This window comes from Xenia sp. Carnegie-2017, unplaced genomic scaffold, assembly GCF_021976095.1.
Source record: "Xenia sp. Carnegie-2017 unplaced genomic scaffold, XeniaSp_v1 HiC_scaffold_3, whole genome shotgun sequence".
NCBI lineage: Eukaryota > Metazoa > Cnidaria > Anthozoa > Malacalcyonacea > Xeniidae > Xenia > Xenia sp. Carnegie-2017.
Genome location: NW_025813493.1, coordinates 5,572,029 through 5,598,648, shown reverse-complemented (window position 1 = coordinate 5,598,648; position 26,620 = coordinate 5,572,029). Strand labels below are relative to the sequence as shown.

Genomic DNA, 26,620 nt, shown 5'->3' with positions numbered 1-26,620 from the left:
AAGTAAAATAATATTGATAGTAGGTCAAATGTAAACACCTAACTAAAGATAACCTTAATGACAGTGAAGTTATAAATAGCTCACCTGTTCTTCACTGATACATGTCATGAGAAAGATTAACATTTCATTTTAGCTGTAGTCTGCACTAAGGAAAATTTCAAAAAAAATGAAATGTTTTCATTAATAATTTATAATTTGCATTCATTGTACGATCATAAGCATTGAAATTGAAGAAATGGTACTTTATGCTGTGCTTGATGTTTGATAAATCATAAATGATTAGAAACATAATAATTCATGAATGCAATATCTGACGTCATTTTCTAAAATCGTCATCCATTTTGAGTGAGACAAAATGATTCTTAAATTTTATTTCGATATCATACTCCAGACATTTCTGATTGCTACAATGCATCAATTTATTGGTAAATTAACCAAAGGATTAACAGGTCCCAACGGAAAAACTGAATATCAAGATTTACAATAGGTTGATTTTTTCAAGATTTCTTTTAATTACAAAGTATGTCGAGATTTGCCTCTCCTTTGGAAACACATCACAAAAAGATTTTATTAATTTTATTTTAATGCAATCATGGTCATCTCTGGTTGGTGGTCATCTATTTTAATGCAATAACCAGCATTGTCTCGCGGAATCCACGCAATAACTTTGTGTAACTTAAAAAAATCTTACGGCTTGATTTGTAAATTATCAAAGATAATGTAATTCAGTAAATCATTTGATTTGTCAATAATATTTTATTCTTATCAGCAATAAAACTTCATCATTTTACTTTTTTTATACATTATGATAATATGTTCATTTACTTTATATGATATGGTTGATTACAACTTGTTACACGTAGTTTTGTATTACAGATACATTTCAACAAAGGATAAAAATGTCAAACACACAGCATTTTCTACATAAGCTTTTAAATTTTCCACGACACATTCTACAAAAAGCATCTTCGATTAGAATTAAGTTTTTAGTGTATTTCTTTAACATGATTCCCCATCACTAGGATCTTTCGTCATACCCTATAATATGTTATAAAATTTAACTCTCAGAAAAGCGATTTTCTGCTTTCAGTATATATGAAGGAATATAGGAAAACCCTATCCATGATCTGAACAGGAAAAAAATCCGCAAATTTTGGCCAGTTTTAAATTTTGTCTGTGATTACTACTTGTGTTTGCCAAGTCTTACCATAAATCAAAACAGTTTAATCCATTCTCATAATCATAGATTCATAGTATTGTTCCTTGGTAGCAATAGAAAGATGAAGCACGTCATTTTTTGCAATGAAAATAAAAAGAACAATACAATACACTACAAAAAATTAATGCATCATCTTTCTTCCTGTGTGCAAGAAGTAGTATACATGGAACATGATAATGCAAGCAATGTTCAAAGAGAATACCAATCTGGTAAACAATCATTTGCAATAGGGTAGTATGATTTAATAATGCAGGATGTAACAGATACCAATGAAAACATACACATCATTCATGAATACATAAAACTGTGTGCATTATTCTTAGCTTCTCCCAAAGCTGCTGCAATATGGCTGTGCTATTCACATACTGAAAGGGAAGTAATGTAGGGACGTACATAACGTGCGTATATTATTCATCTAGATTTATGTATTAGCAATAGGGAAAATAGCCAATCTTACACTTACTCAATCGTGCTACTTAAACTTACGCACTTAACTTTATTATTACGTAAAACTACTGAAATTTTAAGTATTTTATCCGCCTTGTAATAACTGCACCTTTTTTAGCCAAATATATAAAAAGCCTGTAAATAAATTGTAAAAATTAGAATACTCACGACTGTTGTAAATAACTTCTTCGCTAATGAATAAAATCATCACAAAATTTAATAGCGTTCTAGTACATTGAACTCACGTTCGGAGCTCATACGAAAGACTTATATAACGCTAAAGTATCAGACAAACACAAAGCAAATGCATTTTGAAAACATGTAAATGCCCTCATCCTTCTGTAAATGCCCCATCCAACACATCAAACTAAAACATAGTCAAGTGAAAATGACGGTCGCGTTTTGTATGCGTTGCAAAAGACTGCAACCAGTTATAAGTGGTATAGTTGTAAATCATAACGGCAACCCCAGACTTGCAGGGCGCTCTGGTGTATGTGGTAGTGCTGTTTCTAGGTTTCTTTCCCAAAGAATCTCGTCGTAATGGAGGAAAAATAATCGTTTCTACGGACGGAAGCGTTGAAGAACGCCTCGCAGAGGCGTACTACAGTCCTGCAGGGTACTGGCGCGGTATTGTTGCTATCCCAAAGCTGGCAAAAGATACTGGCGTCGGCGAGGATGAGGCTCATGAATGGCTAACAGGCCATCTGGCAGATCTACTTTCCCGCACCAGCGTAAAGTGCCCTCCCCCGACCTAAAACTGACATCAGCACCCCGAATAAGGTCCACCAGGCCGATCTCTTGTATCTTCCTCATGATCGAGTCGGAAGACGCACATTCAAATACCCATTGACGGTCGTCTACGTAGAAAAACGGTATAAGGAGGCCAAGGCAATCACAGACAAGACAGCGACTCAGGTTGGGAAGGCGTTAGAGTCTATTTATGCCCGTGGGCCTGTTCGAAGGCCTAAAGTTTTACAAATCGAACCTGGTTCGGAGTTTCGCGGGGCTGTGCAAAAAGCGTGTGATAAAAATGGTGTCACGATTCGACGGGGTTAGGTTGGATTTGATCGAGATCAGGGGATCGTAGAAAGATCTAACCGAACTTTGGCGGAGTGATTGTTCGGTTACCAGTATCATCGCGAGCTGACTGAACCCGGAACTCGGAACAAAGAATGGGGTTTCAAGATTAACTGAGGTGGTTAAAGCGCTCAACAATGAAACTACCCGTTTGACAGGCAAAAAGCCCTCCCTTGTAAGTCGGAAGAAGAGCGTTAAGGCCAAACCCGCTGCGCTGGTGCTTCGTCCAATTGGTTTCAAAGAGCGACGCTTGCCATCGGATGTTATAGTGCGGTATTTGTATGCGCTTGGCGAACTTAAGGGTGTCGAACGGCGTAGGGCGACCGATCCTTTATGGAGTGTGACCTCCCATCAGGTCGAGTGGGCTGTGTTTGAGGGTGGGAAGCCTGTGTTGTATTATTTGAGTGATGGGCCCAAGCGCGCGATGGTACGCGAGGAGCTCCAAGTGGTGCCCTTTTGGACCGAAACGCTGCCGGCTTAGTCGATGGGGTCCTGTAACGCTTTTTATGATAGCTTTCACTACCAGGTACTACCTTACACTTAGCCGTAGAGCAGCTCTTCTACTGTAATTATCACATCAGAACTAATTATCAGCATAATTACGCATTTATTATTTATTCGCCTGCGGCACTGGCTTTGCTATGCCCGTATGCTAGGGTAGAGATCCCATCGGCTGCGATCTAGCGCTTCGTGTCCAGCGGGATCAACGGTGTCTTGTTGACATGCTCGCCGAAGATCTGATGCCCGCGACTGCGCAGCATATCCATAACGTGGCGGAAGCGCTTTGCTTCAAATAGCGCCTTAATGTACTGGGCATGTCTGATATGCTTTTTCATGACGGCCTTTTTAACACCTTTGTCTTTGCGCTCCTCCAGACCACCGGCTTTCAGGGTAGAGTACATCTTGGGCCTGAGCCCCACAAACTCAGCAATAGACGCATCAGCGCACTCGTCCTTCAATTTCCCCAGCACCTTCTTGTTGGCTGTGCTGAGCAGCGGATGGTCTTTGGGGTAGTTGCTGGTGTCGTACTAACCGGCGTTGCGTCTCATGTCGGTGTACACGTTCTCAGTCTGGATCTCCTGGACAAGGCTGTAAGTGTCGGTGTAGAGGAGCTCTGCTGACGACCTGTACTACACCTTTAGATGGTTGTAGTACCAGTCGTACATCAGATGCTTCGAGAGGTCGAGAATGCTCATGCCCACGAAGACAGGCCGGTTGAGCAGCAGACTGCTTTTATTCATGTGAAAGGCTGCGAGGTCTCCCGCATCTCCAAAGATGAGAGGCCGATTGCATGTCGGCTTGACGATAAGTTTGCAGAGTCTCTCGGTCTCGCTTGGCCGGAGAACTTCACAACGACACGCTTTCGGAGGTTCTCCATCGTCTTGCCGAAGACGCTGTTGTTCAGCAGCTTGTAGAGGTTGACTCCAAAGTCACTCTTCGCCTTCTTCCGGAGTTCGGTATTTTTACGGATGTAGGGCTCCATCCATGGGCTTTGATCGAAGCGGAGCGCTCTGTGGATCTTTTTCAGACGCATGCCAAGCTGCAGATAGAGCTGCAGATTCCGATAGTGCAAGACTTATCGGGCCTTGTCGCGCAGATTGGAGACCAGCTTTTCGAACTCGTGCGACGCACCCCCATACATCTGTTTGGGGAGATTTTGCTGGTAATCCGACATCCACGCGTTGTCGACCTTCAGGTGTTCTGGCGCTAACGGATATGAATTGTGCTCGTCGTGCAGTACCCTCTTCTGGGTACTTTAGATCGACTTCGAGAATGTAGGCCTTCTCTGCATCTACAGGCTGGTTCAGGGCCGCTTTCACATCCTCTTGGCCGACTCACTGGAACGCGCCTGTCGGCAGCGGCTGCGACATGAACCAGCCGTGCAGGTTGTTTGCGTCGTAGTACTGGATCCAGATTTGGAGCTTCCCCGGATCGTAGTCTGGCACCTTGGTGTTGTTGGCCTTGGCGAAGCGCCTGCTGGCCATGCTGATGCCACCGCGCAGGCCCTCCTAAATGAAGAGATGCATGTCAATGTCGGTAAGCAGCTCGAGCTGCACACCTGTGTGTTTGAGTAGAGCGTCCAAGCTTAGGCCCGGGCTCGTGTAATAGTGGGCCGGGTCTAGCCGGTATCGCTCGAGGCACGGCTTTCGGAAGTTCTCGAAGACGTCAGCGAGGAGGAGGACACCGGTCCAAAGGTAGAGGTCATGGTAGTCGCCGAAGGTTGTGTATCCGAAGGCGTGCCAGACCCTTTTTCCGTAGGCGTAGTCACCGTCGGTGATGCCTTCGCCGGTGAGCTTGCTGTAGAAAGCCTCCTTCGGCGGGAGGGCGTCCTCGTCGAATCGGGGTCAGCTGTCTTTGTACTCGTAGGGGTAGACCCCCTTCCGGAGCAAGAGGTATGCCTCTGGAGGTTCGGCTCGTAGTCTGCTGTGATGCGCATGTCTTGCAGGTCTCTGTCTTTCACCAAGCCATCCAGGCTTGAGAGTATAAACGGGGTGCTGTCGTTGTTGGAGATGCAGGTGACCTTCCTTTCAGTCTTTGCGATAGTCTGCTTGATGAGATGGCTGTCGTAGCCCCGCAGGTTGTGAAAGACAACTTGTATGGTTGTCGTCTTCGGGCTGAGCCGCAACTTCAGGTTGCACTCATTGTGGGCCGCACCTCAGTACTTGCCAGTAATGTGGCAGTGGTCTCGCACGGAATTTCGTTCAAGGGGCTTGCTGCAGACGTGGCAATTTGTGGCTTCCTTGCGGCTCCCCCAGTCCTTTCCTGTCATGTGCATAGGCTCGTGGTTAGACAACAGCGTCTTTATCTTGCGCTCTTCTTCTTGGAGCGCTTCCAGGACATGCTTGGCCCCGTCGGGCCCTCGGTAGAGCTGCGGCGGCTTAGTTTCGCTATCCGATCGAACGACTGTGGATGAGTAGACGCATGTCTCGTTTTTAGAAGTTTGCTGGGTGCCGCTCTTCTCGGGGTTAAGCACGGGGCCCTCGATCTTACAAACCAGGTTCTCGAAGTCTGCGTAGATTATGAAGGGTTGGCATTCTGATGGCAACCGCGGCCTGGTTGATGCCTTGACATTCAAGCTTATGCTCTTCCAACAAATCCTGCCTGGTGAAGCCATGAAGAACGCTCAAAGAAGTGCAGCTGATGATGGCCACTCTGCTTGAGAAGGCGGTTGAAGTTCTTGATCCAAGTGTAGGGGTGTTTTTCAGGAATTTTTGAATCCGAGACGAGGAAGATATTCCCAGTCTTGCGAGCTCTCTCTACTTTGCTTAGAAGGCAAGGAACGACGCTGCCTTCCCACTCGTACACGTTGATAGCAAGGTCGTTCTCACGTTCTACTCGTTCGAGCTGGGAGAGTGGTGTGGGTGCGCTCACTCCCATGAAGTCAAGACCGTCTTCAGTGGGATACTTGCCCGGCCGTTTCGGGTCTTTAGCTGCAGGAAACAGCGCAGCCCTTAGAGACCAGCGGAGGCAGTCATCGTCTTTGTTTTTCACGTTGACGATTGCCTTCTTATTCTTGACCACGGTGAAGAGAGGAAGGCATGAGTCTAAGCGTAAAGGCTGATAGTGAGCGATGTCAAGCCAGAGTGTTTTGACACGACCCACTATCCACAAGACCCTTCCCGAGTGAACTTTACCAATCTCTCCTGGATTGTTGGGAAGGCTTCATGTAGGGCTTGCGGAATCTCATGCGCCTGTGGCAGCGTGATCTGCTTTGTCCGGAACACTGGTCCTTGAAGCACTTCAGTACCATTTGCTTCATCGTTCCGAAGCTCAACCTCTACAGCCAACTGTAACTTAACTCCTCGTAGAGTTAATAGTTCCTCGACGAGTTTGCGTTTGATGCAGGCTTGGGCGTTTTTGAGGATAGCCATCAAGTTGCGTTCGGAGGGGTGCCCCTTCGGCACCTGCATTTTCCAGGCTCTCAGATGATAGCTGAAGTTCTTCGTTTCATCCCACTTAAGTTCTGTAGGTGGTGGGGGAGTAGCCCTTGTAGGGCGTCGTGGCTTAAATTCAACCAGAAGCTCATTGATGTATGCGTTCATCTCCTCATCAGTAGGCTCGGCGGGCCTGCGCTTGCGTGGTTTTAGCAAAGGCATGCGCTTGGGCGGTTTTGGGATAGGCGGAATGACATTTCTTGGAGTGGGTGTCTGGTTAGCGGGCGGTTGAAGAGCCTTAAGACAGGCGTTCAGTGCGTGTCCGCTGATTACGTCTTGGTCATATAGTTGCAGATGTTTCTCGACAGTATTCATCTCAAGTCTCTCAAATTTTAGTGCTATATCTTACGCGAGATGATTCTCTAAATCGAAATTAATTCGGCGAGCACTCTAGCAAATCTCTTTCTTGCTTGTTTCTGTTTATAAACGAGCTTATGATGCACCCTATCTCCACCGAAGGCTTGACAAACGATAGTTTCTGCCTGTGTTCCGACGCCCCACTTACGACATGGTTGTGGAAGTCGCCCGCCTTCCCTTAATCGCTTCATATGAAGTCAACAGTATTCCCCTATGGAGCTTCGCCCACATGTGGTGAGCTTTCCGTGTAGAAACCACGCACACTTGTTCTTGCCTGCCTCTTGCCTGTCGAACATTTGGATTACTCTATGAGAGTATATCTCTCTAAATATTAGACCCCTGGCTGCCGGCAGCGCCGTCTTTGGCTCCTGCTGTTGTCCTGGGTTTGACCTTCGCTGTAATTATGCTAGTATAATTACAAGAAGTACGTAAGCGAGCTAGGGCTGGGGCGCTTAGATTTGTGTATACTCCTCCTCAAACTGTGAGGGGTGCTAGAAACGACGCTTTCTCAAGGTGAAGTGCGCCAGCGGCAACGCTTTCTCAAGGTGAATAGCGCCAGCGGTAACGCTCTGTATACTACTGTAGCAGCAAAACTGGACTCCGAACAGCAATCGAGTTACGTTTTGTAGGACAATCGGATTACATTAGGCAAATCTAAACGGCGTAATAATACGATGATTTATAAAATCTGTCGCTTAAATGCGAATTTCGAGTACGTCAACAAGTGCATTTCATGTGTCTTTTTTTTAGTGTTTTTGGTTAAAAAATAGACTCAATAAACTGAATAAACTAAGAAAATATATGTTTAATGTCTGAATTTCAAGGTTTTTTGTCGAATTCTGACCGTTTCCAGTGCCACATTGGATACCCCATGGATCCGCACCTGTATAATACGTATTTACCGGCTGGGAGGTCCGTATACCAAAAAATATTTTCACAAGGTCTTCAACTTAATGTTGTGACTAAAATTGGATGCTTTTCAGCAAACTTCGCTTTGTCTGGACAGTAAAATGCACTCTTGCAACGACATCTTTCATCTGAATACACCTTGCTTACTCGTTAAACAATTTACATCGCTTTCAAATCAATTTTTTAAAATTTGCATTTCACTTCGTAAACAAATACATTGCAAAAAATATGTTGAGACTAAAATTGGATTTTCTACAAACTTTGTTTCGTCTGGATAGTAAAACTCACTCTGGCTATGATAAATATCATCTTATGACATTCTGCCTACTCGTTCAACAATTTACATCGCTTTTAAATCATATTTAAAAATTTACATTTCAATTCGCAAGCAAAAACATTGCAAAAAAGTATCATTTGTGCCCACGGGCAGATATGCGTAAAAAGCTATCCGCTCACGCAGCCAATCAAATTGCTGGAAATCAAAAAAATATCGCTTTGGACCGCTAAATAAAAATAAATGTATATTATTTACCAGAGCCTTTAAGACCTTGTGAAAATATTTTTTCCGTAAAGACCGACCTAAACGGTAAATAACATATTTTTTTAATTTTTATTATAAAGAAATTTGCGTTGTAAAATAACCGACACAGCTTGATATTGAAAAGAAAATTGGATTTTTTTTCTACAAATTTTACTTCTTCAGGACAGTAAAATTTGGTCTTGCTATGATGACTTTCATCTGAATACACTGTGCTTCATCGCTTAACAGTTTACATCGCTTTTAAATCAATTTTAGAAATTTAAATTTCGCTTTGCAACCAACTTATTGGTAAAATATCACTTTTAGATTATAATTTAGGTATCGTAAAAAGATGACCGCTGCTGCATCCAATCAGATTGCGGGAAATCAAAAAATATCGCTTCGTTTGCATAAATGAAAAAATGAATTGAAATTATTTCGTGAAATTTAGTAAAAATTCTATGAGGTTCTTAATTTCATACATGAACCTCGTAAGAAAAATTTTAAATTCACCTTTGTATAACCTTTTTATATTTTTTGGCAACATCACTAATGGTAACAATATCGCCACACATCACCTTGAAAAAAAATACAAAGAAAAATTTTTACGATGAACTTTAGAACTTCAACATGCTTCATTTGCCGATAAAATGTAGCCATCTACCTTACATAGACCAGTTAAATTTTAACGCTTCAGTGTTTTGTGTATATTTTGCAGGAATCTCTTTTATCGGTTTTGATAGTAAAACATTTGTCATAGAGCATTTATAAAAACTTACCAACGTTAATACCCCGACAATCACCCAAATAGCAAATGTATGAGCCTGGAGTATTACAGCAAGAGCAGAAGGGGCGACAAGGCGAAGACTCGCAATTGTTGATATCTATTATAATAAAAAGTCAAAAAAGCTGCAATAACTTGAAATAAACAGCAAAACAAATGCCTGTTTTTTAAAGGCTTACCCTAACCACCACACAAAATGAAGTTTCAAAATCCAATCGCAAATTTTCATGGCGTAGCTATAAATTGAAATATTTTGGCAAAAAAACATGCCATTGTTGAATTGCCATTACTTGGTAGGTGCGTGATTTCTGTGTTGCAACATTGAGTATGAGTGTGATTGAAGTTTTAGAATACAGGCAAAATTCAGTAAATTCACAGAAAAATACTCATTCATCATATATCTTACACCATTTATATCATATATGAAACATATCACCTTGTATACATCAAAAACGTTGAGACTACTATCACAAAAAAATTCTTAGAATCACTTGCCAACATTTTTTGATGTCAGGGTCAGGCAGACTTTATAAAGTTTTTGTAAATTCCACTGACGGGTAGCTAATATAATCAAAACTAATATTACTATGGACAATATTGTTTCCGTTATATTGATTTCAAACTGATTGCCTACTCGATGGTACTTGATAAAGTAAAAGATTTTTATATTAAACGGAAATCTCAGGGAGATGGTTGATCAGAAATGATCTCCCCCACAGATGATTTTTCTCAGAAATTTTAAAGTTATAAGGAAATGTAACAACAACTAATTGTTCTTAAATTCAGGGGAAATGCTGCAATAAGAGTAATTCAATTGAAAATTCAATACTAAACCTACTATATCTCCAATCTACTTTCTTTTTATGTGCTTGCTGTTGTCATTGTTGATTGATTGATAAACTTTATTTAAACTCATTAATTAGCCTTTTCAGCAATAGCTACATGAAAAATAGCAATTGCACTTTTGCACTACACATAATTTTTTGACCATATGTGTTAACACAAATTACAGATGACATATTTTAAACCAATAACCTAAGAATATCATAAACATTGACGTGGCCTTTAGTTAAGAAATAAAAGTTGTTTAATGTATTTGCACAGGGTTATGCCATCCCCGAGGAGACCTTTGGAAGTTAGAGCTTTGAGAGCTGATCGAGAATTTGAAAGTTCTCACAAAACGTCTCTTAGGTTTGCATTAGCCAGTGCAAACACGAAGACATCATTTATTTCTTTTATAAAGCAACAATAAAGTGAAACAGACAAATTGAAAACAGACTTTTTAACTTTACCCCTAAAATGCATTTCTGATCGATTTGCAATTTGATTGATTTGATTGGTTAAATTCGTATCTGTTTTGCACAGACTAATGAAAACACAGCTATTGACCAATCAGAAACACATTTCACTGTGTTTACTTATAAATTGAATTCTTATTAAGTAAATGCCAACTTTATGTTGGTTTCACATAAAATGCTCACTTTAAACAAGCTTAAGTCAGTTCTAATGTAACATAAACCACTAATTATTATCTATTTAGCTTTTAATTCACTTAATCAGCAGAGACTTTCGAGAAACACCCTTCTTGAGTTAGCTAATAATTTTTGCATTTGAACACAAGATCTTGTCAATCATTTCCCATATTTTAATAGTTCAAGCAGTTTTCAAAGAACTTTCATCAAGTCACGTAATCTTGCAACATAAGTTAAAGGATCTAGAAAGACCAACTTACCGATACATTTCTTTTTGGATTTGTCAAGTTTGTATCCAGTGGAGCATCGACATTCGTAGGAGCCTGGGATATTTATGCATGAATGATCTTTGCCACAAGGAGAAGACTGACATTCGTTGGCATCTATAATAATAAAAAGTCAAAAAAGCTGTACTAACTTGAAATAAACAGCATGACAAATGCCTGTTTTTTAAAGGCTTACCCCTAACCACACACACAGAATGAAGTTTCAAAATCCCCTCCCAAATTTTTAAGCGTAGCTATGATTTGAAATATTTTGGCAAAAAACATGCCGTTGTTGAATACATTAAATTGCCATTACTTGGTAGGAGCGGGATTTCTGTGTTGCAATAATTGAGTATGAGTTTGATTGAAGTTTTAGAATACGGACAAAATTCAGTAAATTCACACCAAAATACTCATTCATCATATATCATACACCATTTGTATCATATATGAAACATATCACCTGGTATAAATCAAAAATGTTGAGACTACTATTACAAAAAAATTCTTAGAATCACTTGACCAACAATTTTTGATGTCAGGGCGAGGCAGACTTTATAAAGTTTTTGTAAATTCCACTGACGGATAGCTAATATAGTCAAAACTAATATTACTATGGACAATATTGTTTCCGTTATACTGATTTCAAACTGATTGCCCACTCGATGGTACTTCATAAACTAAAAGATTTTCATATTCAACAGAAGTCTCAGGGAGATAGTAGATCAAAGATGATCTACCCCACAGATGATTTTTGTCAGAAATTTTAAAGTTATAAGGAAATGTAACAACAACTAATTGTTCTCAAATTCAGGGGAAAATGCTGCAATAAGAGTAATTCAATTGAAAATTCAATACTAAACCTACTATATCTCAAATCTACGTTCTTTTTATGTGCTTGCTGTTGTCATTGTTGATGGATTGATAAACTTTATTTAAAATAATTAATTAGCCTTTTCATCAATAGCTACATGAGAAATGGCAATTGCGTTTTTGCACTACACATAATTTTTTGACCATATGCAATAACTCAAATGACAGATGACTTATTTTAAACCAACAACTTAAGAATAATATAAACAATTACGTGGCCTTTAGTTAAGAAATAAAAGTTGCTTAATGTGTTTGCACAGGCTTATGCCATCCCCGAGGAGACCTTTGGAAGTTAGAGCTTGAGAGCTGATCGAGAATTTGAAAGTTCTCACAAAACGTCTTTAAGGTTTGCATAAGCCAGTGCAAATACGAAAACATCATTTATTTCTTTTATAAGGCAACAATAAAGTGAAACAGACAAATTGAAAACAGACGTTTTAACTTTACCCCTAAAATGCATTTATGACCGATTTGCAATTTGATTAATTTGATTGGTTGAATTCATATCTGTTTTGCATAGACTAATGAGAACACAGCTATTGACCAATCAGAACCACTTTTCCCTGTCTTTACTTATAAATTGAATTCTAATTAAGTTAATGCCAACTTTATGTTGGTTTCACATAAAATGCTTACTTTAAACAAGCTTAAGTCAGTTCTAATGTAACATAAACCACGAATTGTTATCTATTTAGCTTTTAATTCACTTAATCAGCAGAGACTTTCGAGAAACGCCCTTCTTGAGTTAGCTAATAATTAGTGCATTTGAACAAAAGATCTTGTCAAGCATTTCCCAAATTTTAACAGTTCAAGCAGTTTTCAATATTGGGATATAAACGTATTATTACAGTAATATGATACCGGAACTTCATATCTCTAATGATGACACATGATTGGATAATTGATCATGGACTTTGGCGCTAACACTTATATTTATATTTGTTTCTTTGTCTTGTTGACATTTTATAACTTTAGTATTCTTATTCTGTTCTATTGCACTGCACGTTTTTTTTCGTTATGTTATATTTAAATGGTTACTTGGTTACATTATAATTCTAATAGGTTATGGGCCCAGGACGCAAACTGTCCTACTTAAGATAAGTAATTTAAAATTTAAGCAATGTCTTTTTCGGATAGCGCTCTTAAGTTCGCAAATATGAAAGGCACGAACTACCGGTCATGGGCTTTCAATATGCGGTTATATTTGGAAAGCATGGACTTGTTTGAATTCGCCGAAGGTATTGCGATTGCTCCTAACGACGATGCCGGTGCTGATGTTCGAAGGAGATTCAATTCCTCCGCGAAAAAAGCATGGACGTATATTTGCTTGGCTATCGAGCCTGATCAGCAAGTGCACGTGAGAGAAACGATAACGGCAAAGGAAGCATGGGACGCTTTGAAAAGTCAATTTGCCAGGGAATCGTTACTTCAAAAGGTTCGTCTTCGCCAGCAATATTATTCGTCAAAATTTCATGTTGGAGGGAATATGTTGGAGCATATAAACAACTTAAAATCATTACACGAGCAACTAAAAGAAATGGTCGCGAGTATCGATGATAAGGAACTGGCAATGACCCTGTTGGCTAGTTTGCCAGATAAATATAAGCCATTAATAACGGCATTGGATGCTGTTGGTGAGAATGAACTTTTTTATGAGAAAGTGAAAAACATGATACTAAATGATGAAGACAGAGCCAAAGATTCCGAGACCAGAAAAGAGGATGCATTTTCCGTGCAACGTAACAAGTTTCGAGGTGGGAAACAACGTGGTGGTCAGAATGAGAACATTTTTAATCGAAAGAAAGGCTTTCGTGGCAAGTGTATCATTTGTGAAGAGAAAGGGCATCTAGCAAAAGACTGTCCGCAGAAGAAGACGAAGCAGTTTCCAAACAGTGGCAAATCTTCAATCAACAAGGGAAACAAGTCTGCTCAGCTTGCAGAAAACGAAGAAAATAGCGAGATCGATAATGGTGATGCGTTGATTTCAAATTCATCAAACATTACAAGGAATTCAGATTGGATTATCGACTCCGGTGCAACGCAGCACATGACTTACGATTTGAAAGGCTTATGCAATTACGTAGAGTTTAAGCAACCGTGTGTAGTAAACCTTGGAGATAACCGCTCTATTTTAGCGTATGGCAAAGGAACTTAAAAGGTAAAAGCTATTCTTGGCGACGGAAACAAAAACATCTCTTTGCAGGATGTATTGTATTTACCTGACATAAATAGAAATTTACTATCTGTTCGAGCGATGATAAGACTTGGAGCTATTGTTTCTTTCGAAAACGATGTTTGTAACATTCGACGAAATTCAAATATGTTAGCAGTGGGAGAACTACAAGGAAAACTGTACATTTTGAAAATTGTCGAGCATTATATGAATGTTGCAAAAGAACAAAGCTTTGATTCAGATTTGAATTTATGGCATTGCAGATTGGGACATCTTGGAATAAACAATGTAATGAAACTCGTCGAGAATGATATGGTCGATGGACTTGGCAATGTAACAGGTGAAAATCAGTTTGTTAAGCTTGTGTGTTGGGAAAACAGCATCGTTGCTCTTTTCCAAAAAGCGTTTCACAACGAGCTAAGGAACCGTTCGAAATTATACATAGTGATGTATGTGGACCGATTCAAGAGAATTCCATTGGTGGATCTCGATATTATGTCTCCTTTATCGATGACTACACCAGATATGTACAAGTATACTTTTTGAAGAACAAGAGCGAAGTTTTGGAAAAGTTTAAAGAGTTTTTCAACTATGCAAAGAATATTTCTGGTAAGCAAGTTAAGATTATACGCACAGACAACGGTGGTGAGTATCAATCAAAACAGTTTGAGTCGTTTTTAAAGGACAATGGTATCACATATCAAACGACTGTTCCGTATAACCCAGAGCAAAACGGAGTTGCAGAACACATGAATCGTACGATAATGGAATCAGCAAGAATTATGTTGATGCACTCACGTCTACCCAATAAATTCTGGGCTGAAGCTGTAAATACAGCAACTTATCTTCGAAATAGAAGTCCAACAATTGCTTTGGACGGTATAACTCCTTATCAGTGTCTATTTGGGATAAAACCTGATGTAAGTAATCTGAAAGTGTTTGGCTGCATAACATATATGCACATTCCTAAAGAGCAAAGGAAAAAGTTGGATGCAAAATCTCTTAAGACGATTTTCATGGGCTATCCTGATGGGACGAAAGGGTTTAAGGTGTTTGATCCAATGTCGAAGAACTTTTATAAAAGTCGTTACGTTATGTTTCTCGAGCAGCAATTTTATAACTTTGAAAACAAACAGCGTGAGCAAAAACTCGTTGAAGATGAAGAAAATCGTAATGTGCATGATGTTCCTGTAAATAGCAATGATGAAAGCCAATCAATAGAAGATCGAAAAGCTGAACATGAAAACGGTAACGTTAATGCAAGAAAAGTAGATGATTGCAATCGAGTGGGAGAAAATTCTTACGAAGAGAGATTCATTAATGAGGTTAGATAACTGAAAGGTGAAAGGATACGAAGAGTACCTCAAAAATTCGACGAAGAATGTTACACAGTCAGCGACTTAACTGCAGACATCAGTGAACCCAACAATATAAAAGAAGCAACAACTGGAGAACATGCGAATGAATGGAAGAACGCGATGATCTCAGAATACAATTCGTTGAAAGATAATCATACTTGGGATTTAGTACCTTTACCAGAAAATAAAAACGTAATCGGGAGTAAATGGGTTTACAAAGTAAAAAGAAAAGCTGATGGTTCAATTGAACGATTTAAGGCAAGATTAGTTGATCAAGGTTATGCTCAATCATATGGAGTAGATTACGAAGATGTGTTTGCTCCAGTGGCAAGATATAATACCATCAGATCAGTATTGGCTGTGGCAACCATGTGTGATTGGGAAATACATCAAACAGATGTAAAAACTGCATTTCTTCAAGGAGAATTAGAAGAAGAAATCTATTTACGGCAGCCTGATGGTTTTGTTGACAAAGATCATCCTGAATATGTTTGCAAGCTTAATAAAAGTATATATGGGTTAAAGCAAGCTGCAAGGTGCTGGAATGCCTCTATCGATAAAAATTTGCTTTCAAATGGGTACAAGAAAAGTTCAGCAGATCCTTGCGTATATGTCAAATACGTAAAGTCCAAAGATGGCAAGATTAACTTTGTCATAATCGCAATATATGTTGACGACATGCTCCATTTCTCCAATTCTATTGAGATGTTGGAAAAAGAAAAGCCGGGAATTGCAAATAGATTCCATGTTGAAGATCTTGGTGAGATTCATTATGTGCTGGGGACGAGTATAAAACGAAATCGAACATTGCGAACATTAACCATTAATCAGGAGAAATATCCAGAAGGAATACTGAAAAGATTCGACATGCAAAATTGTAAAGCACTCTCAACACCACTTGAATTTGGAAAGAAGTATGAAGTGTTAAGTGAAGGTGAGAATCCAGTTAATGTGAAGCAATATCAAATGGCAATTGGATGCTTAAACTATGCTACATTGATAAGTCGACCCGATTTAGCTGTTGCAGTTGGAACTTTATCAAAGTTTAAATGCAAAACCAGGACTAGAGCATTGGAGAGGCGTTAAAAGGATCCTACGTTACATTCAAGGTACATTGGATTATGGTCTACAATTTACCACAGATGGCAATGATCCAATATTGTCAAGATATACAGATGCAGATTGGGGTGGGGATATAGTGACACGTCGATCAGGGTACATATATCAAATTAATGGGAATACCGTGAGTTGGTGCAGCAAAAGACTGGGATGTGTTGCAAGATCAACAACAGAAGCCGAGTATGTATCTTTAAGTACAGCATGCCAAGAAGGAGTCTGGTTGAGAAAACTTCTGGATAGTATCTCAATAACGGAACAAGAGCCTACCATCATCTATGAAGACAACCAAGGGGCTATTGAGCTATCAAGAAATCCAAAATTCCACTCTCGGACAAAACATATAGATGTGGCATACCACTATGTGAGAGAGAAAGTTCATGAGAATATCATTTCTTATGAATGTTTTATGCAGTGCGGTATTTGAAATTAAATGAAGATATGATGTTCGCACTTTGCTGGACAATTTAAGCAATCGTCTCAGGACCTGAAAAAATCAGGTGACTCAACGGGATTCGAACCCATGACCTCTGTGGTGCCGGTGCAGTGCAAACACCGCACTGCATAAAACATTCATACGACATTCCTTTCACGAGAAAACATGAGCCCAACAATACTGACCTGCTCACCACTGTGTGACTTCATAGCTCAGTTGGTCAGAGCACTGCACCGGCACCGCAGAGGTCATGGGTTCGAATCCCGTTGAGTCACCTGATTTTTTAAGGTCCTGAGACGATTGCTTAAATTGTCCAGCAAAGTGTGAAGATCATATCTTCATTTAATTTCAAATACCGCACTGCATAAAACATTCATACGACATTCCTTTTACGAGAAAACATGAGCCCAACAATATTGACCTGCTCACCACTGTGTGACTTCATAGCTCAGTTGGTCAGAGCACTGCACCGGCACCGCAGAGGTCATGGGTTCGAATCCCGTTGAGTCACCTGATTTTTTCAGGTCCTGAGACGATTGCTTAAATTGTCCAGCAAAGTGCGAAGATCATATCTTCATTTAATATCATTTCTGTTAAATATTGTTCCAGTGAGAATATGCTAGCGGATATATTTACAAAAGGACTTGGTAAAGATACTTTTCAGAAATTCAGGAACATGTTAGGCGTTATCAAGATTAAAGAACAATTAACATTCAACTGAATCAAGTATAATCATTAAGTGGGAGTATTGGGATATAAACGTATTATTAGATTAATATGATACAGGAACTTCATATCAATAATGATGATACATGATTGGATAATTGATCATGGACTTTGGCACTAACACTTATATTTATATTAGGTTCTTTGTCTTGTTGACATTCTATATCTTTAGTATTCTTATTCTGTTCTATTGCACTGCACGTTGTATTTGGTTATGTTATATTAAAATGGTTACTTAAACATTATAATTCTAATATTCAACAGTAAAGAATTTTCATGAAGTCACGTAAGCTTGCAATATAAGTTAAAAAATCTAGAAAGACCAACTTACCGATACATTTCTTTTTGGATTTGTCAAGATTGTAACCAACGGAGCATAGGCATTCGTAGGAGCCTGGGTAATTTATGCATAAGTTATCTTTGCCACAAGGAGAAGACTGACATTCGCCCATATCTAATGTTTCACAATAAAGCTGTTTGAAAATGTGTACCATAAATTAAGCCATTTTATGTCTAATTTAAAGATGTGTAATAAATAAATATGAAATTTTTTGTTTAATTTATTGCGTTTGAATATTTCTTAATTGATTTTACGAGAATGTAAAAACATAATTGTCCTAAAATTTTAATACATGTATTTGATATGAACAAATCAACATCTAAAGCGTCAAATAAATTTTGTAACAAATGAGAGTATAGTGAGATCTGTGATTTTTGGGACTGTATGTATTAGTAATTTATTTTTAACACAACTTTATAGACTCGTTTAGACAAATATTTTTGTAAATCATACAGACAACGTTTGATTTTTGACAACAAGAATGACTCTATCAACATAATACATTAATTAACGATAATTTACTGTACATGATAGAAGATTGCTCACGAAGAGCTACAAGCAGAACCACACATAAAGAAAGTTAAATCTGGTAGTGGGATTGCTTTGGCAGCTTTTATGATATAAATCAAACCTAGTTCTTACATAGCTAATAGGACTATGAATTATGAAGTGTGACGTGTACCCACGACGGTTGCTATTTTGAATTATTTTCATCATTAATAAAAAAACGAAAAACAGTTTAACCATTTAAAGCAACGAGATTAACTTTGGAAAAATTCCCACAACAGGGGCATATTAATTATCTCATCCTGCCGTTGCAAGTGTCGTAAATTTTAAGTTTGTTAAGTCAAGATGTTGGATTATCTTTGCAAAAGAAAATGCATCGACTAACAAAGTTATATGAAATTAAAGCATATCATCTATACCAAACAAGCTCAACGATTTACCTCCTTTGAAAAATCCTCCAATAAATCCTTTGAAAAATTTTTTTACAAGAAGTGGAAAAATCATATTTGATCCAAGCATGTCGTCATTGATATGCATATCTTGGTATGAAAAGCAGCGGTATTTGGAGACGTTGCATCTTGCCGTAAAATTTTATAAAAATATTATTCAATCAAGATATGCATATCAATGACGACAATGATTATTCAATATTTTCAAATTCATTGTTTTCTAAGTTAATAAACACAGAAAAACCAACAAAACAAGACTAAATACAAGCAGGTTGGCTACGACCAGGTCCAAAAGTAGAACGTTGATTACAGGGGGGGGTTAAAAATTCATATATGTGCGAATATTCAAGTTTTGTGACCTAATGTGATCAGCAGTAGGGCGTGACGGACAAAGAAGTTATGTAAATAGAATGGCTAAGAAGGTATGGCATTTTCATTATTGCCTAAAAGCAGGTCTTTTGAATTTATATAAGTTTGGGGAAGCTTCATGTAAGGCTCCGTTTTTGACATATTTACTCGGGCAAACCTATTACTAAACATAACTCTCAATTATTTTTGATATTTAAGTGACCATTTCCTGCATAACATTTCTTTATTGAATTGACATCTCTTAGTATGAACCAAGATATACTTGCATTTTTTCAGATTTGCCAAATTTGGTACCACATTAATATTAGTTGAATATGTTAAACTAGTTTTGGCGATAAGAGAATTATTTGTCTTCAAGCCATTAACACTTCACCTTTGGCCATTGATTGAATCAGTCTTAGTTGCATAAAAAGTTCAGAATACGGTTTTAGTGCTCAACAATCTGCTACATGGTCGAATGAGTTATCTATTTCTAACATTTTTTGGCAGGAAAACAATAACTAAAGAATGCACCAATTTTACCACAAATTAGTTCATTTATGTAAAGTACCTAATGTATTGATAATTATAGAAGCTACTCACAGTTTAAATTACGTCTCTCACGTTGACAGATGAAGTTAAAGGGACGCTCACAATCAACGTCATTCCACGTGTCATAAATTACAACACAGTCCTCTACACCACCAGAATTATTAGGTTCTCCCAGATGGAATAATGTGAAACTGGGCTTGACATTTTGAACTGTGTAGAACTGATTGTCGCTTTTATTGCGATACAAACCAATAAAATGACCTTCCCTGCCTTTTCTCAAGATGATTCTTGAAATGGCATTATTCTCAGCATTATTCTTTGGAAGAGCAAGATCTCCTCCCTTCTGTTGACAAAGTTTTCTTGCTTTATTCCATGTTGCTACTTTTGCACTGAAGAAATAACAAGATGATCCTATATGCAACCAATCAGAAGGACAGCTTGCTAGACGAATGAAAAAATAAATAAGACAACAATAACAAGTAATTGTTTTCGGAATGATTTGTACGAATAGAATAGAATATTTAATATGCACTTTTAAACTGTAAAAGCTGACGAAAAATGCTTAAACAGGCAGGATTGTGCTTTGCAGACATATGTTTTTTAAAACAAGTCTTTCAATACCTTAAGGGATTTTAAGGAATGAGGAGGGTCTTTGAGCTGGTTTTGTAGAGTAGCCACAAGTTGCAGATTAAAGTATAATAGAATACAATTCTTAAAAAAATTGTATAGAAATTTTAAAAGAAAAAAAAGAAATTGATGTGAAACTTATGTAGTCCGGCTAACACTTGACATTTTACTTATAAAGGGAAATCTTCGTGTTTAATTGGATGGTTATAATAATCGTTAAATGTTGATGTGGATTTGTTATGTATTTATATTGTGCATAATCAACTGTCTGTTTTAGACTAAAATCTAATTCATTCCATAATATTGTAATAGAGAAAAAAATACTAAAATAAGGAAATCATAACACCAAAAATGTGAATGAACTTGAGGTAAGCTGTCAAATATACCTCATTTTTACGCCCATTTCAAATAACATTCCTAATTTTCCAGATTAAAGTCAATTTCATTGTAATGTGTGCTTACATGAAATTTTTTATGTCTGAATAAAAAAATTCCAGTCTAACTCTAATAGCGTTAAATTGAATAGTAAGAATGTCATTTGAAATTTTATTAAACCAGTTGAAATTTAATGCCATCTACTGAAAAACGTTATTACACATTATTTACATACATTTTTTGACCTTATTTATTGTATCTCTTAAAAATATTCCTTATTTAGGTTTTTATAGGAAGTGAATGCTTAACTTTAAAACCTAATTTTCTTACATCGAAAATTAACAAGATATGAATGAATGAACATTATCAGTGCATACCACCCATACTAAGCGGCAGATGACTAATTGCGCGGCCTGTAAGCTTAGAAAAATTTGTGGGGCTTTAAGTGATACAACTTTTGAGGACGTTTCCGTTGCTTATGCTCCTTTGCCTTTGCTTCAGTTTTGTTACTCATAGTGTAAACAATATAGAATAAATTTAAATTTTGAACGAGATAAACTCACGAACATAGAGCATTATAATAGTATATGTATAGAACATAGAGCATTATAATAGTATATCGTACAGTTTCCAAGAGGATATATTATTGCAATTTTGATCATTTATCTCATCTATAATGGCAAAGAGTAAAAACTATGTTTAAAGAGAACAGGACTTTTAAAAACGCGGGAATGTAAGCTTCAGCCAACATAGCCTACTAAGTAATCAGACAACGGCCATATTTGTCTGTTCTTGGAAAGAGTTCATAAAGCTACAATCCATTGGTTGAAGACATTTGATGTAATATTATTGAGGTGCACTCATTCTAGAAGTTCTGGAAGCATGTCTGTTAAAATGCTTTTTAAAGTTTGGATTTACAGAATTCTTAATTTACGAAAGCAAACCAATAATAAACTCAAGAATGTCTAATATGGTGTATCTAGGTTAGCAGGGCCATAGCTAGATTACTAACTTCAGGACGAGTGTTAAACTTAACCTTAACCCTTACCCTAACCCTAACCCTACCCCCTCCTTAATGTAGAGAAAATCAAAATGTGTTAATGCTAACATATGCTATTGTCATTTAGAGAACCATACACTTTCAATTTTGTGTGCTGAGGAATTTTTAAGTGTATTGAAGCTTTTCATAAATTTATTACTGATTTCCTGCTTGATTGTATTGATAATGATGAACTTGCATGTGTGGCTGTGAGCCTTATTTTGTGGTTACATGTAAAATGTAGATGCAGCAAATTCCTTGCACAGAAGCAACAGCACAGAGAACAGCTCAGGATTCTCAACAAAGAACAAAGTTTTAAAACTGCACAGAGATGCTCTTTATTCATGATCGGTGATAAAAATCTTGATAAAGACAGTAATAAATCCATACCTTTGCACGAGTTACATTCCCCTGAGTATCCTTCCATACACGTGCAGTTCAATGTTCCATTAATTTTACGATAGTATGTGTTGGGTCCACACAAAGGAAAGTGAAAAGTGCTTGTCGCTATATCGATCAATATAATTAAAAATAAAATCAACCAGGGATTTCAAACGAAACATATTCTTCCTCAAAGAACACAATTTGTCACTTAGTATGCACGTTGACGTACCCAGCAAGCAAGTTTGTTATGCAATGTTGGTATTTTTGGTGTTCGCGCGTTTCGTAAAAACAAAATAATTAAATACATGTTGAAAATTTACAGAGTATGAACAAATTATGCTGGCTTTTTGGGACACTATAAAGGATATACTAAAGAAGTTAGATAATTAAAAAATGTTCAGAAAATTATCAATTCATCAGCAGTTCTCACAAAATGTGTCAAAGCTCATGTATTTTGGCATGACTTTGCCTTGTTTATTTGAAGTAAAATGAATAAACAATTAATCTCGAAAACCATGAGAGTACTTCGTAATCGCCTCAATTTGAACAGCATGCACAAAGAAAATGAAAAGTTTCAAATCTAGTTTAATCCAAAGATGTAAAAGTTTAAACTCTGTTTTGCAATATACCGAAATTTTAAGACATTTGATAAACATTAAGCTCACTGCACAACATGCTCAATTTGGACGTTTTTGTCTTACAATCTATTTTCATGATTTTTTTTTATTTAAGAATGATTTCCAGCCCAAGTGATTGTTTAAATGATGTAAGAAACAATAAAGACGTAAATTTAGCACTCAAGAAGTTTCATAAGAATAGACAAACGGCAAAAACGTCCAAATTAGACACTTTGCACTTTGAACTTAATGTTCATCAAATTTTTTATATTTTTGGAAGGAAGAACAACCGTTTACCAAGGCAATGTAACTTTGAACTTTTTAACGTCTTTCTTATTTATGAATATTAACGCGGGAGTTTTTGCATGTCTTAGATTATTATGTCAAATAGGTAAATATTTACCGTTTGAGTCAAGAGTGATACTGTGTATTGCTACAGCCAAATCAAGATAAGCTTCGTTTACAGGAAGAATATATTTACGTCTCGTATGTTGATCTGTTGTGTTATGGACACTAACGGCACTTCGTCCAACACTAGTCATGATATAAATGAAATCCCCAAATAATGCCATGGGACCTCTTGAAGTTCCAAAATCAGTTACATTATTGGAGTAGTAATCACAAGAAGAAATATTTCCGTTTGAAACTCGCCAATAAATCTTCTCTTTAGCCATGTCAAGCGTTAGATCATGTGCTATTGACTGAAGTGAAACTGAAAAAATATGATGTTTATTTGCAGTCATGTTCCATAACCATAAGAAACGTTCTGTACTTTCTGCCAAGAATAGATACCTTAATAAAAATATTAGTTTTGTACATTAGTTTTCTCTATACGTGCTAAAATACATAAACAATTGGCAGGCTAATATTTGCAAGAAAGGAAAGATAGAATATTTTTTTAGTTTAGACAAAGATGTTGTCAAAGTATTTAGAACTACCTTCATATACAGACGGTTTAATGGAACATATTCATAAAATTTGATAATATAGCAACATAAAGCTATTTTAACTAACAGGAAAAAATCATCTTTATCATTTGAAATCTCTCTTTTAAAAACCGAACTAAAATATATGAAGTAATTAAACTTTGCATGTGGTTCAGAACATAATAATAAATGTAATATGTTATTTTTATTCACATAACTTCTATAATGATTGGTGTTGTTTGAGATTATTGTCGGAATGAGTAATCCTGTAGTTTAGAGTGGCTGCTGAATGAATTGTGTTGGTAATTGATAATGCTGAAAATTAGGTGATGCATGGAAATTTTGTTCGAATTGAAAATTTGGTGTTGGTAAATGATATGCAGCATTTAATGTAGATTTAAAATTAAGAAAAACCTTTGTCATTTCAATTTTAAGCTTTCTTAATTTTTCAGTTTCATCTTGCATGAAAAGTAGCAACTCCTTGGGTGAATCATCGTCCACAAATGTATTTAAAAGAGCTATAGCTTCAAAAACATTGTCTTTTGTTGATACTTTTTTTTCAGTTTGTTTGGACAAACGATTTTTTAAAACTATCTTGACCTTCTCTTTTTAATTGTCAAATTTTTTCATTGTTTTTCTGAAAAATCAAAAATAGATTAACACTGGAGATAGCGCTATTCGTATCATTTGAAAATGATAATTCTATCGCCATGTCATGTTCGTGTTTTAACGAATCTTTGGATTGGACAAGCTGCAAAAACTGCTGGAACACTATGGCCTTTACTTTATGGAAAATGTTTGATGCAACTGGCAGTTTTGATTATCATCGCAGCATACTTGCATTGTTCAATACATTTCTTAAATGTATTACGCATTTGAGTAACAGCAAAGTCCATGTCTTCTTGTCGTTCATTGCACCTTTCCCCGAACTCTTTAAAAACTTTCTTGTATATATTACCGTTCTTTTGGTTTTTGTTAATTTTTTCTTGTAATATGATAACAATTAATGCCTAACATAAAGTTTTAATTAGAGCTATAGAAATAGACCAAAAGCTGTAAAATTGAATTTATACAGAAGTTTCGTCCTTACGATAGACATATTCAGGCAAGTAATAATTTATAATGAGATTTTAAGACAAGATATTGTATTTACAAAAGATGTTAAATTACGACTAGAGGAGGCGGTGTCAAATGGATTACATGATAAAGAAGTTGGGAAGTAAAATTTATTGAATTTAAGAGAGGTTAAGTGGAATGGAACCTCCTTGCACGAAGAGTGAAGGCTTGTATTTATTGATTAGAAGGCTCTCGTGAATGGAGAGTTCATAGGAATCGTTAGAAGAGGAAATTATTTTAAAGTCGTAAATTATTTATAACATATTCAGAAAGTTCTCACTCCACAAGGCTTTTAAGCCAATTTCTTTTTAATCACATGATTATTATCTTCAGCTTCATCATCAGTGGAGCAACTACAGACCTAACGTTTGTCTAAGCTACACTAAGAAATACTGCATGAACTAAAGGTCGTGGAATGATTTTTCATTCAGGTGATTTGATTTGATGTGTGAATGGATTTAATAAAGGGAAGTGTGCAGCCACTTAATTTGCAGCTCTCGACTTTTCAAGATACTCTGCCATTCAATGCAAGTTAAAAGAAGGCTTGAAAAACTAAAAATTTGATATATTGATTATGTTTTTTTAAATTGCCCCATTTTTGAAAACTAAAATCCATTTTTATATTTTTGATGTAACTACGTTGGAATGTGTGTAGTTCTTTTTATCTTCATTACAAAACGAAAAGTTGAGGTTCTTTACGTTCACCACATTCGTGAATATTTTAAAACTTTATTGCCATTCCGTATTGAGATTGTTGCACATCTCTTACACTGCCTCAAAAAAGTATACAAAAGAGCACAGTATAGAAACAAACAATGCTCCCACTTTGTTGAAATCTTTAGTGTGGGGCATATCTTATTAAGCAATTGATTACCATGGAGGCGTCAAGCAAATTGCTTTTTCTGACAAAGAAAAGCCCTCTTAGGTGGCTAGCCAAAGCCAGCAATGGAATTAAATGCACAACACTAAGTTGCACAGTGAAGTTGTACTACTTTTTTGTAGGTTGTGGAAAGCCAAGGTTCTGTAAGTATTTGACTAAAGTTTTATGTCCAAAATAATTATTTAATATTTTATTTCAGTTTTTACCGCTCTGTTTTATTTCATTTAATGACTTTATCATATATAAACATTGATCACTCCGTTGTTACCTTTTTTCTCAAAGCTCTTTGGTTGCTCAACATAAATATCGCTGTCGATTTTTGAAATTTCAGAATCTGCATGTTATTTTCTACCGCATGTGTGCTGAACAATCACACGAAACGTGTTCATTATTGCAATTTGTTTGAAATGCCTTATAGTCACGCAATAAAATTTTGCTGGCAAAATCTCTCCGAAAGACGTTGATTTTAATAAAAATCTGTCGAACTATATGACTTATGTTTCTTTGTAGCCAGCAAAATACTTAATATTTGCTCCCTCGGAAAAAAGCGAGTTTCGATTTCCCTGAAAAATCGATATTTTTTTTATTATTACACCTTTAAATAACAAACCATAATACGGACTTATAAAATTCAACTTTTCTATTAAATTAAAACACCGTCTCTAAAACAAAACTCTTACCTTACTTAAGAAAACCCTCCAATAGATTGACATAGTTTATTAATTTTACGCTTACAAGTAAATAAAAGAATTTCAATATCGCCTTACCCATGTTTTGAGTCAAATGCAATGC

At 36.9% G+C, this 26,620-nt stretch overlaps 1 protein-coding gene across 1 annotated transcript; it reads right to left on the bottom strand.

The window, feature by feature from the left end:
• Positions 1-698: 698 nt before the first annotated feature.
• Positions 699-26,620, bottom strand: LOC124454274 (P-selectin-like). The gene is made up of 9 exons (XM_047005099.1): positions 26,596-26,620; positions 23,310-23,698; positions 22,296-22,412; positions 19,916-20,305; positions 18,000-18,122; positions 10,981-11,103; positions 9,244-9,348; positions 8,978-9,042; positions 699-1,038 (listed from the first exon to the last, which is right to left on the bottom strand). Exons 2-8 carry the CDS (start codon positions 23,647-23,649, stop codon positions 9,014-9,016), a joined length of 1,227 nt encoding a protein of 408 aa, XP_046861055.1. The 5' UTR covers positions 23,650-23,698; positions 26,596-26,620; the 3' UTR covers positions 699-1,038; positions 8,978-9,013.

Coding starts and splice junctions, on each gene's coding strand:
- LOC124454274 (XM_047005099.1), bottom strand. CDS start 23,649: ATGACTGCAAATAAACATCATATTTTTTCAGTTTCACTTCAGTCAATA. Junction 18,123..19,915: donor TGAGAGACGTAATTTAAACT/GTGAGTAGCTTC, acceptor GTGAAACATTAG/ATATGGGCGAATGTCAGTCT. Junction 11,104..17,999: donor ATCCAAAAAGAAATGTATCG/GTAAGTTGGTCT, acceptor TTATTATTATAG/ATGCCAACGAATGTCAGTCT.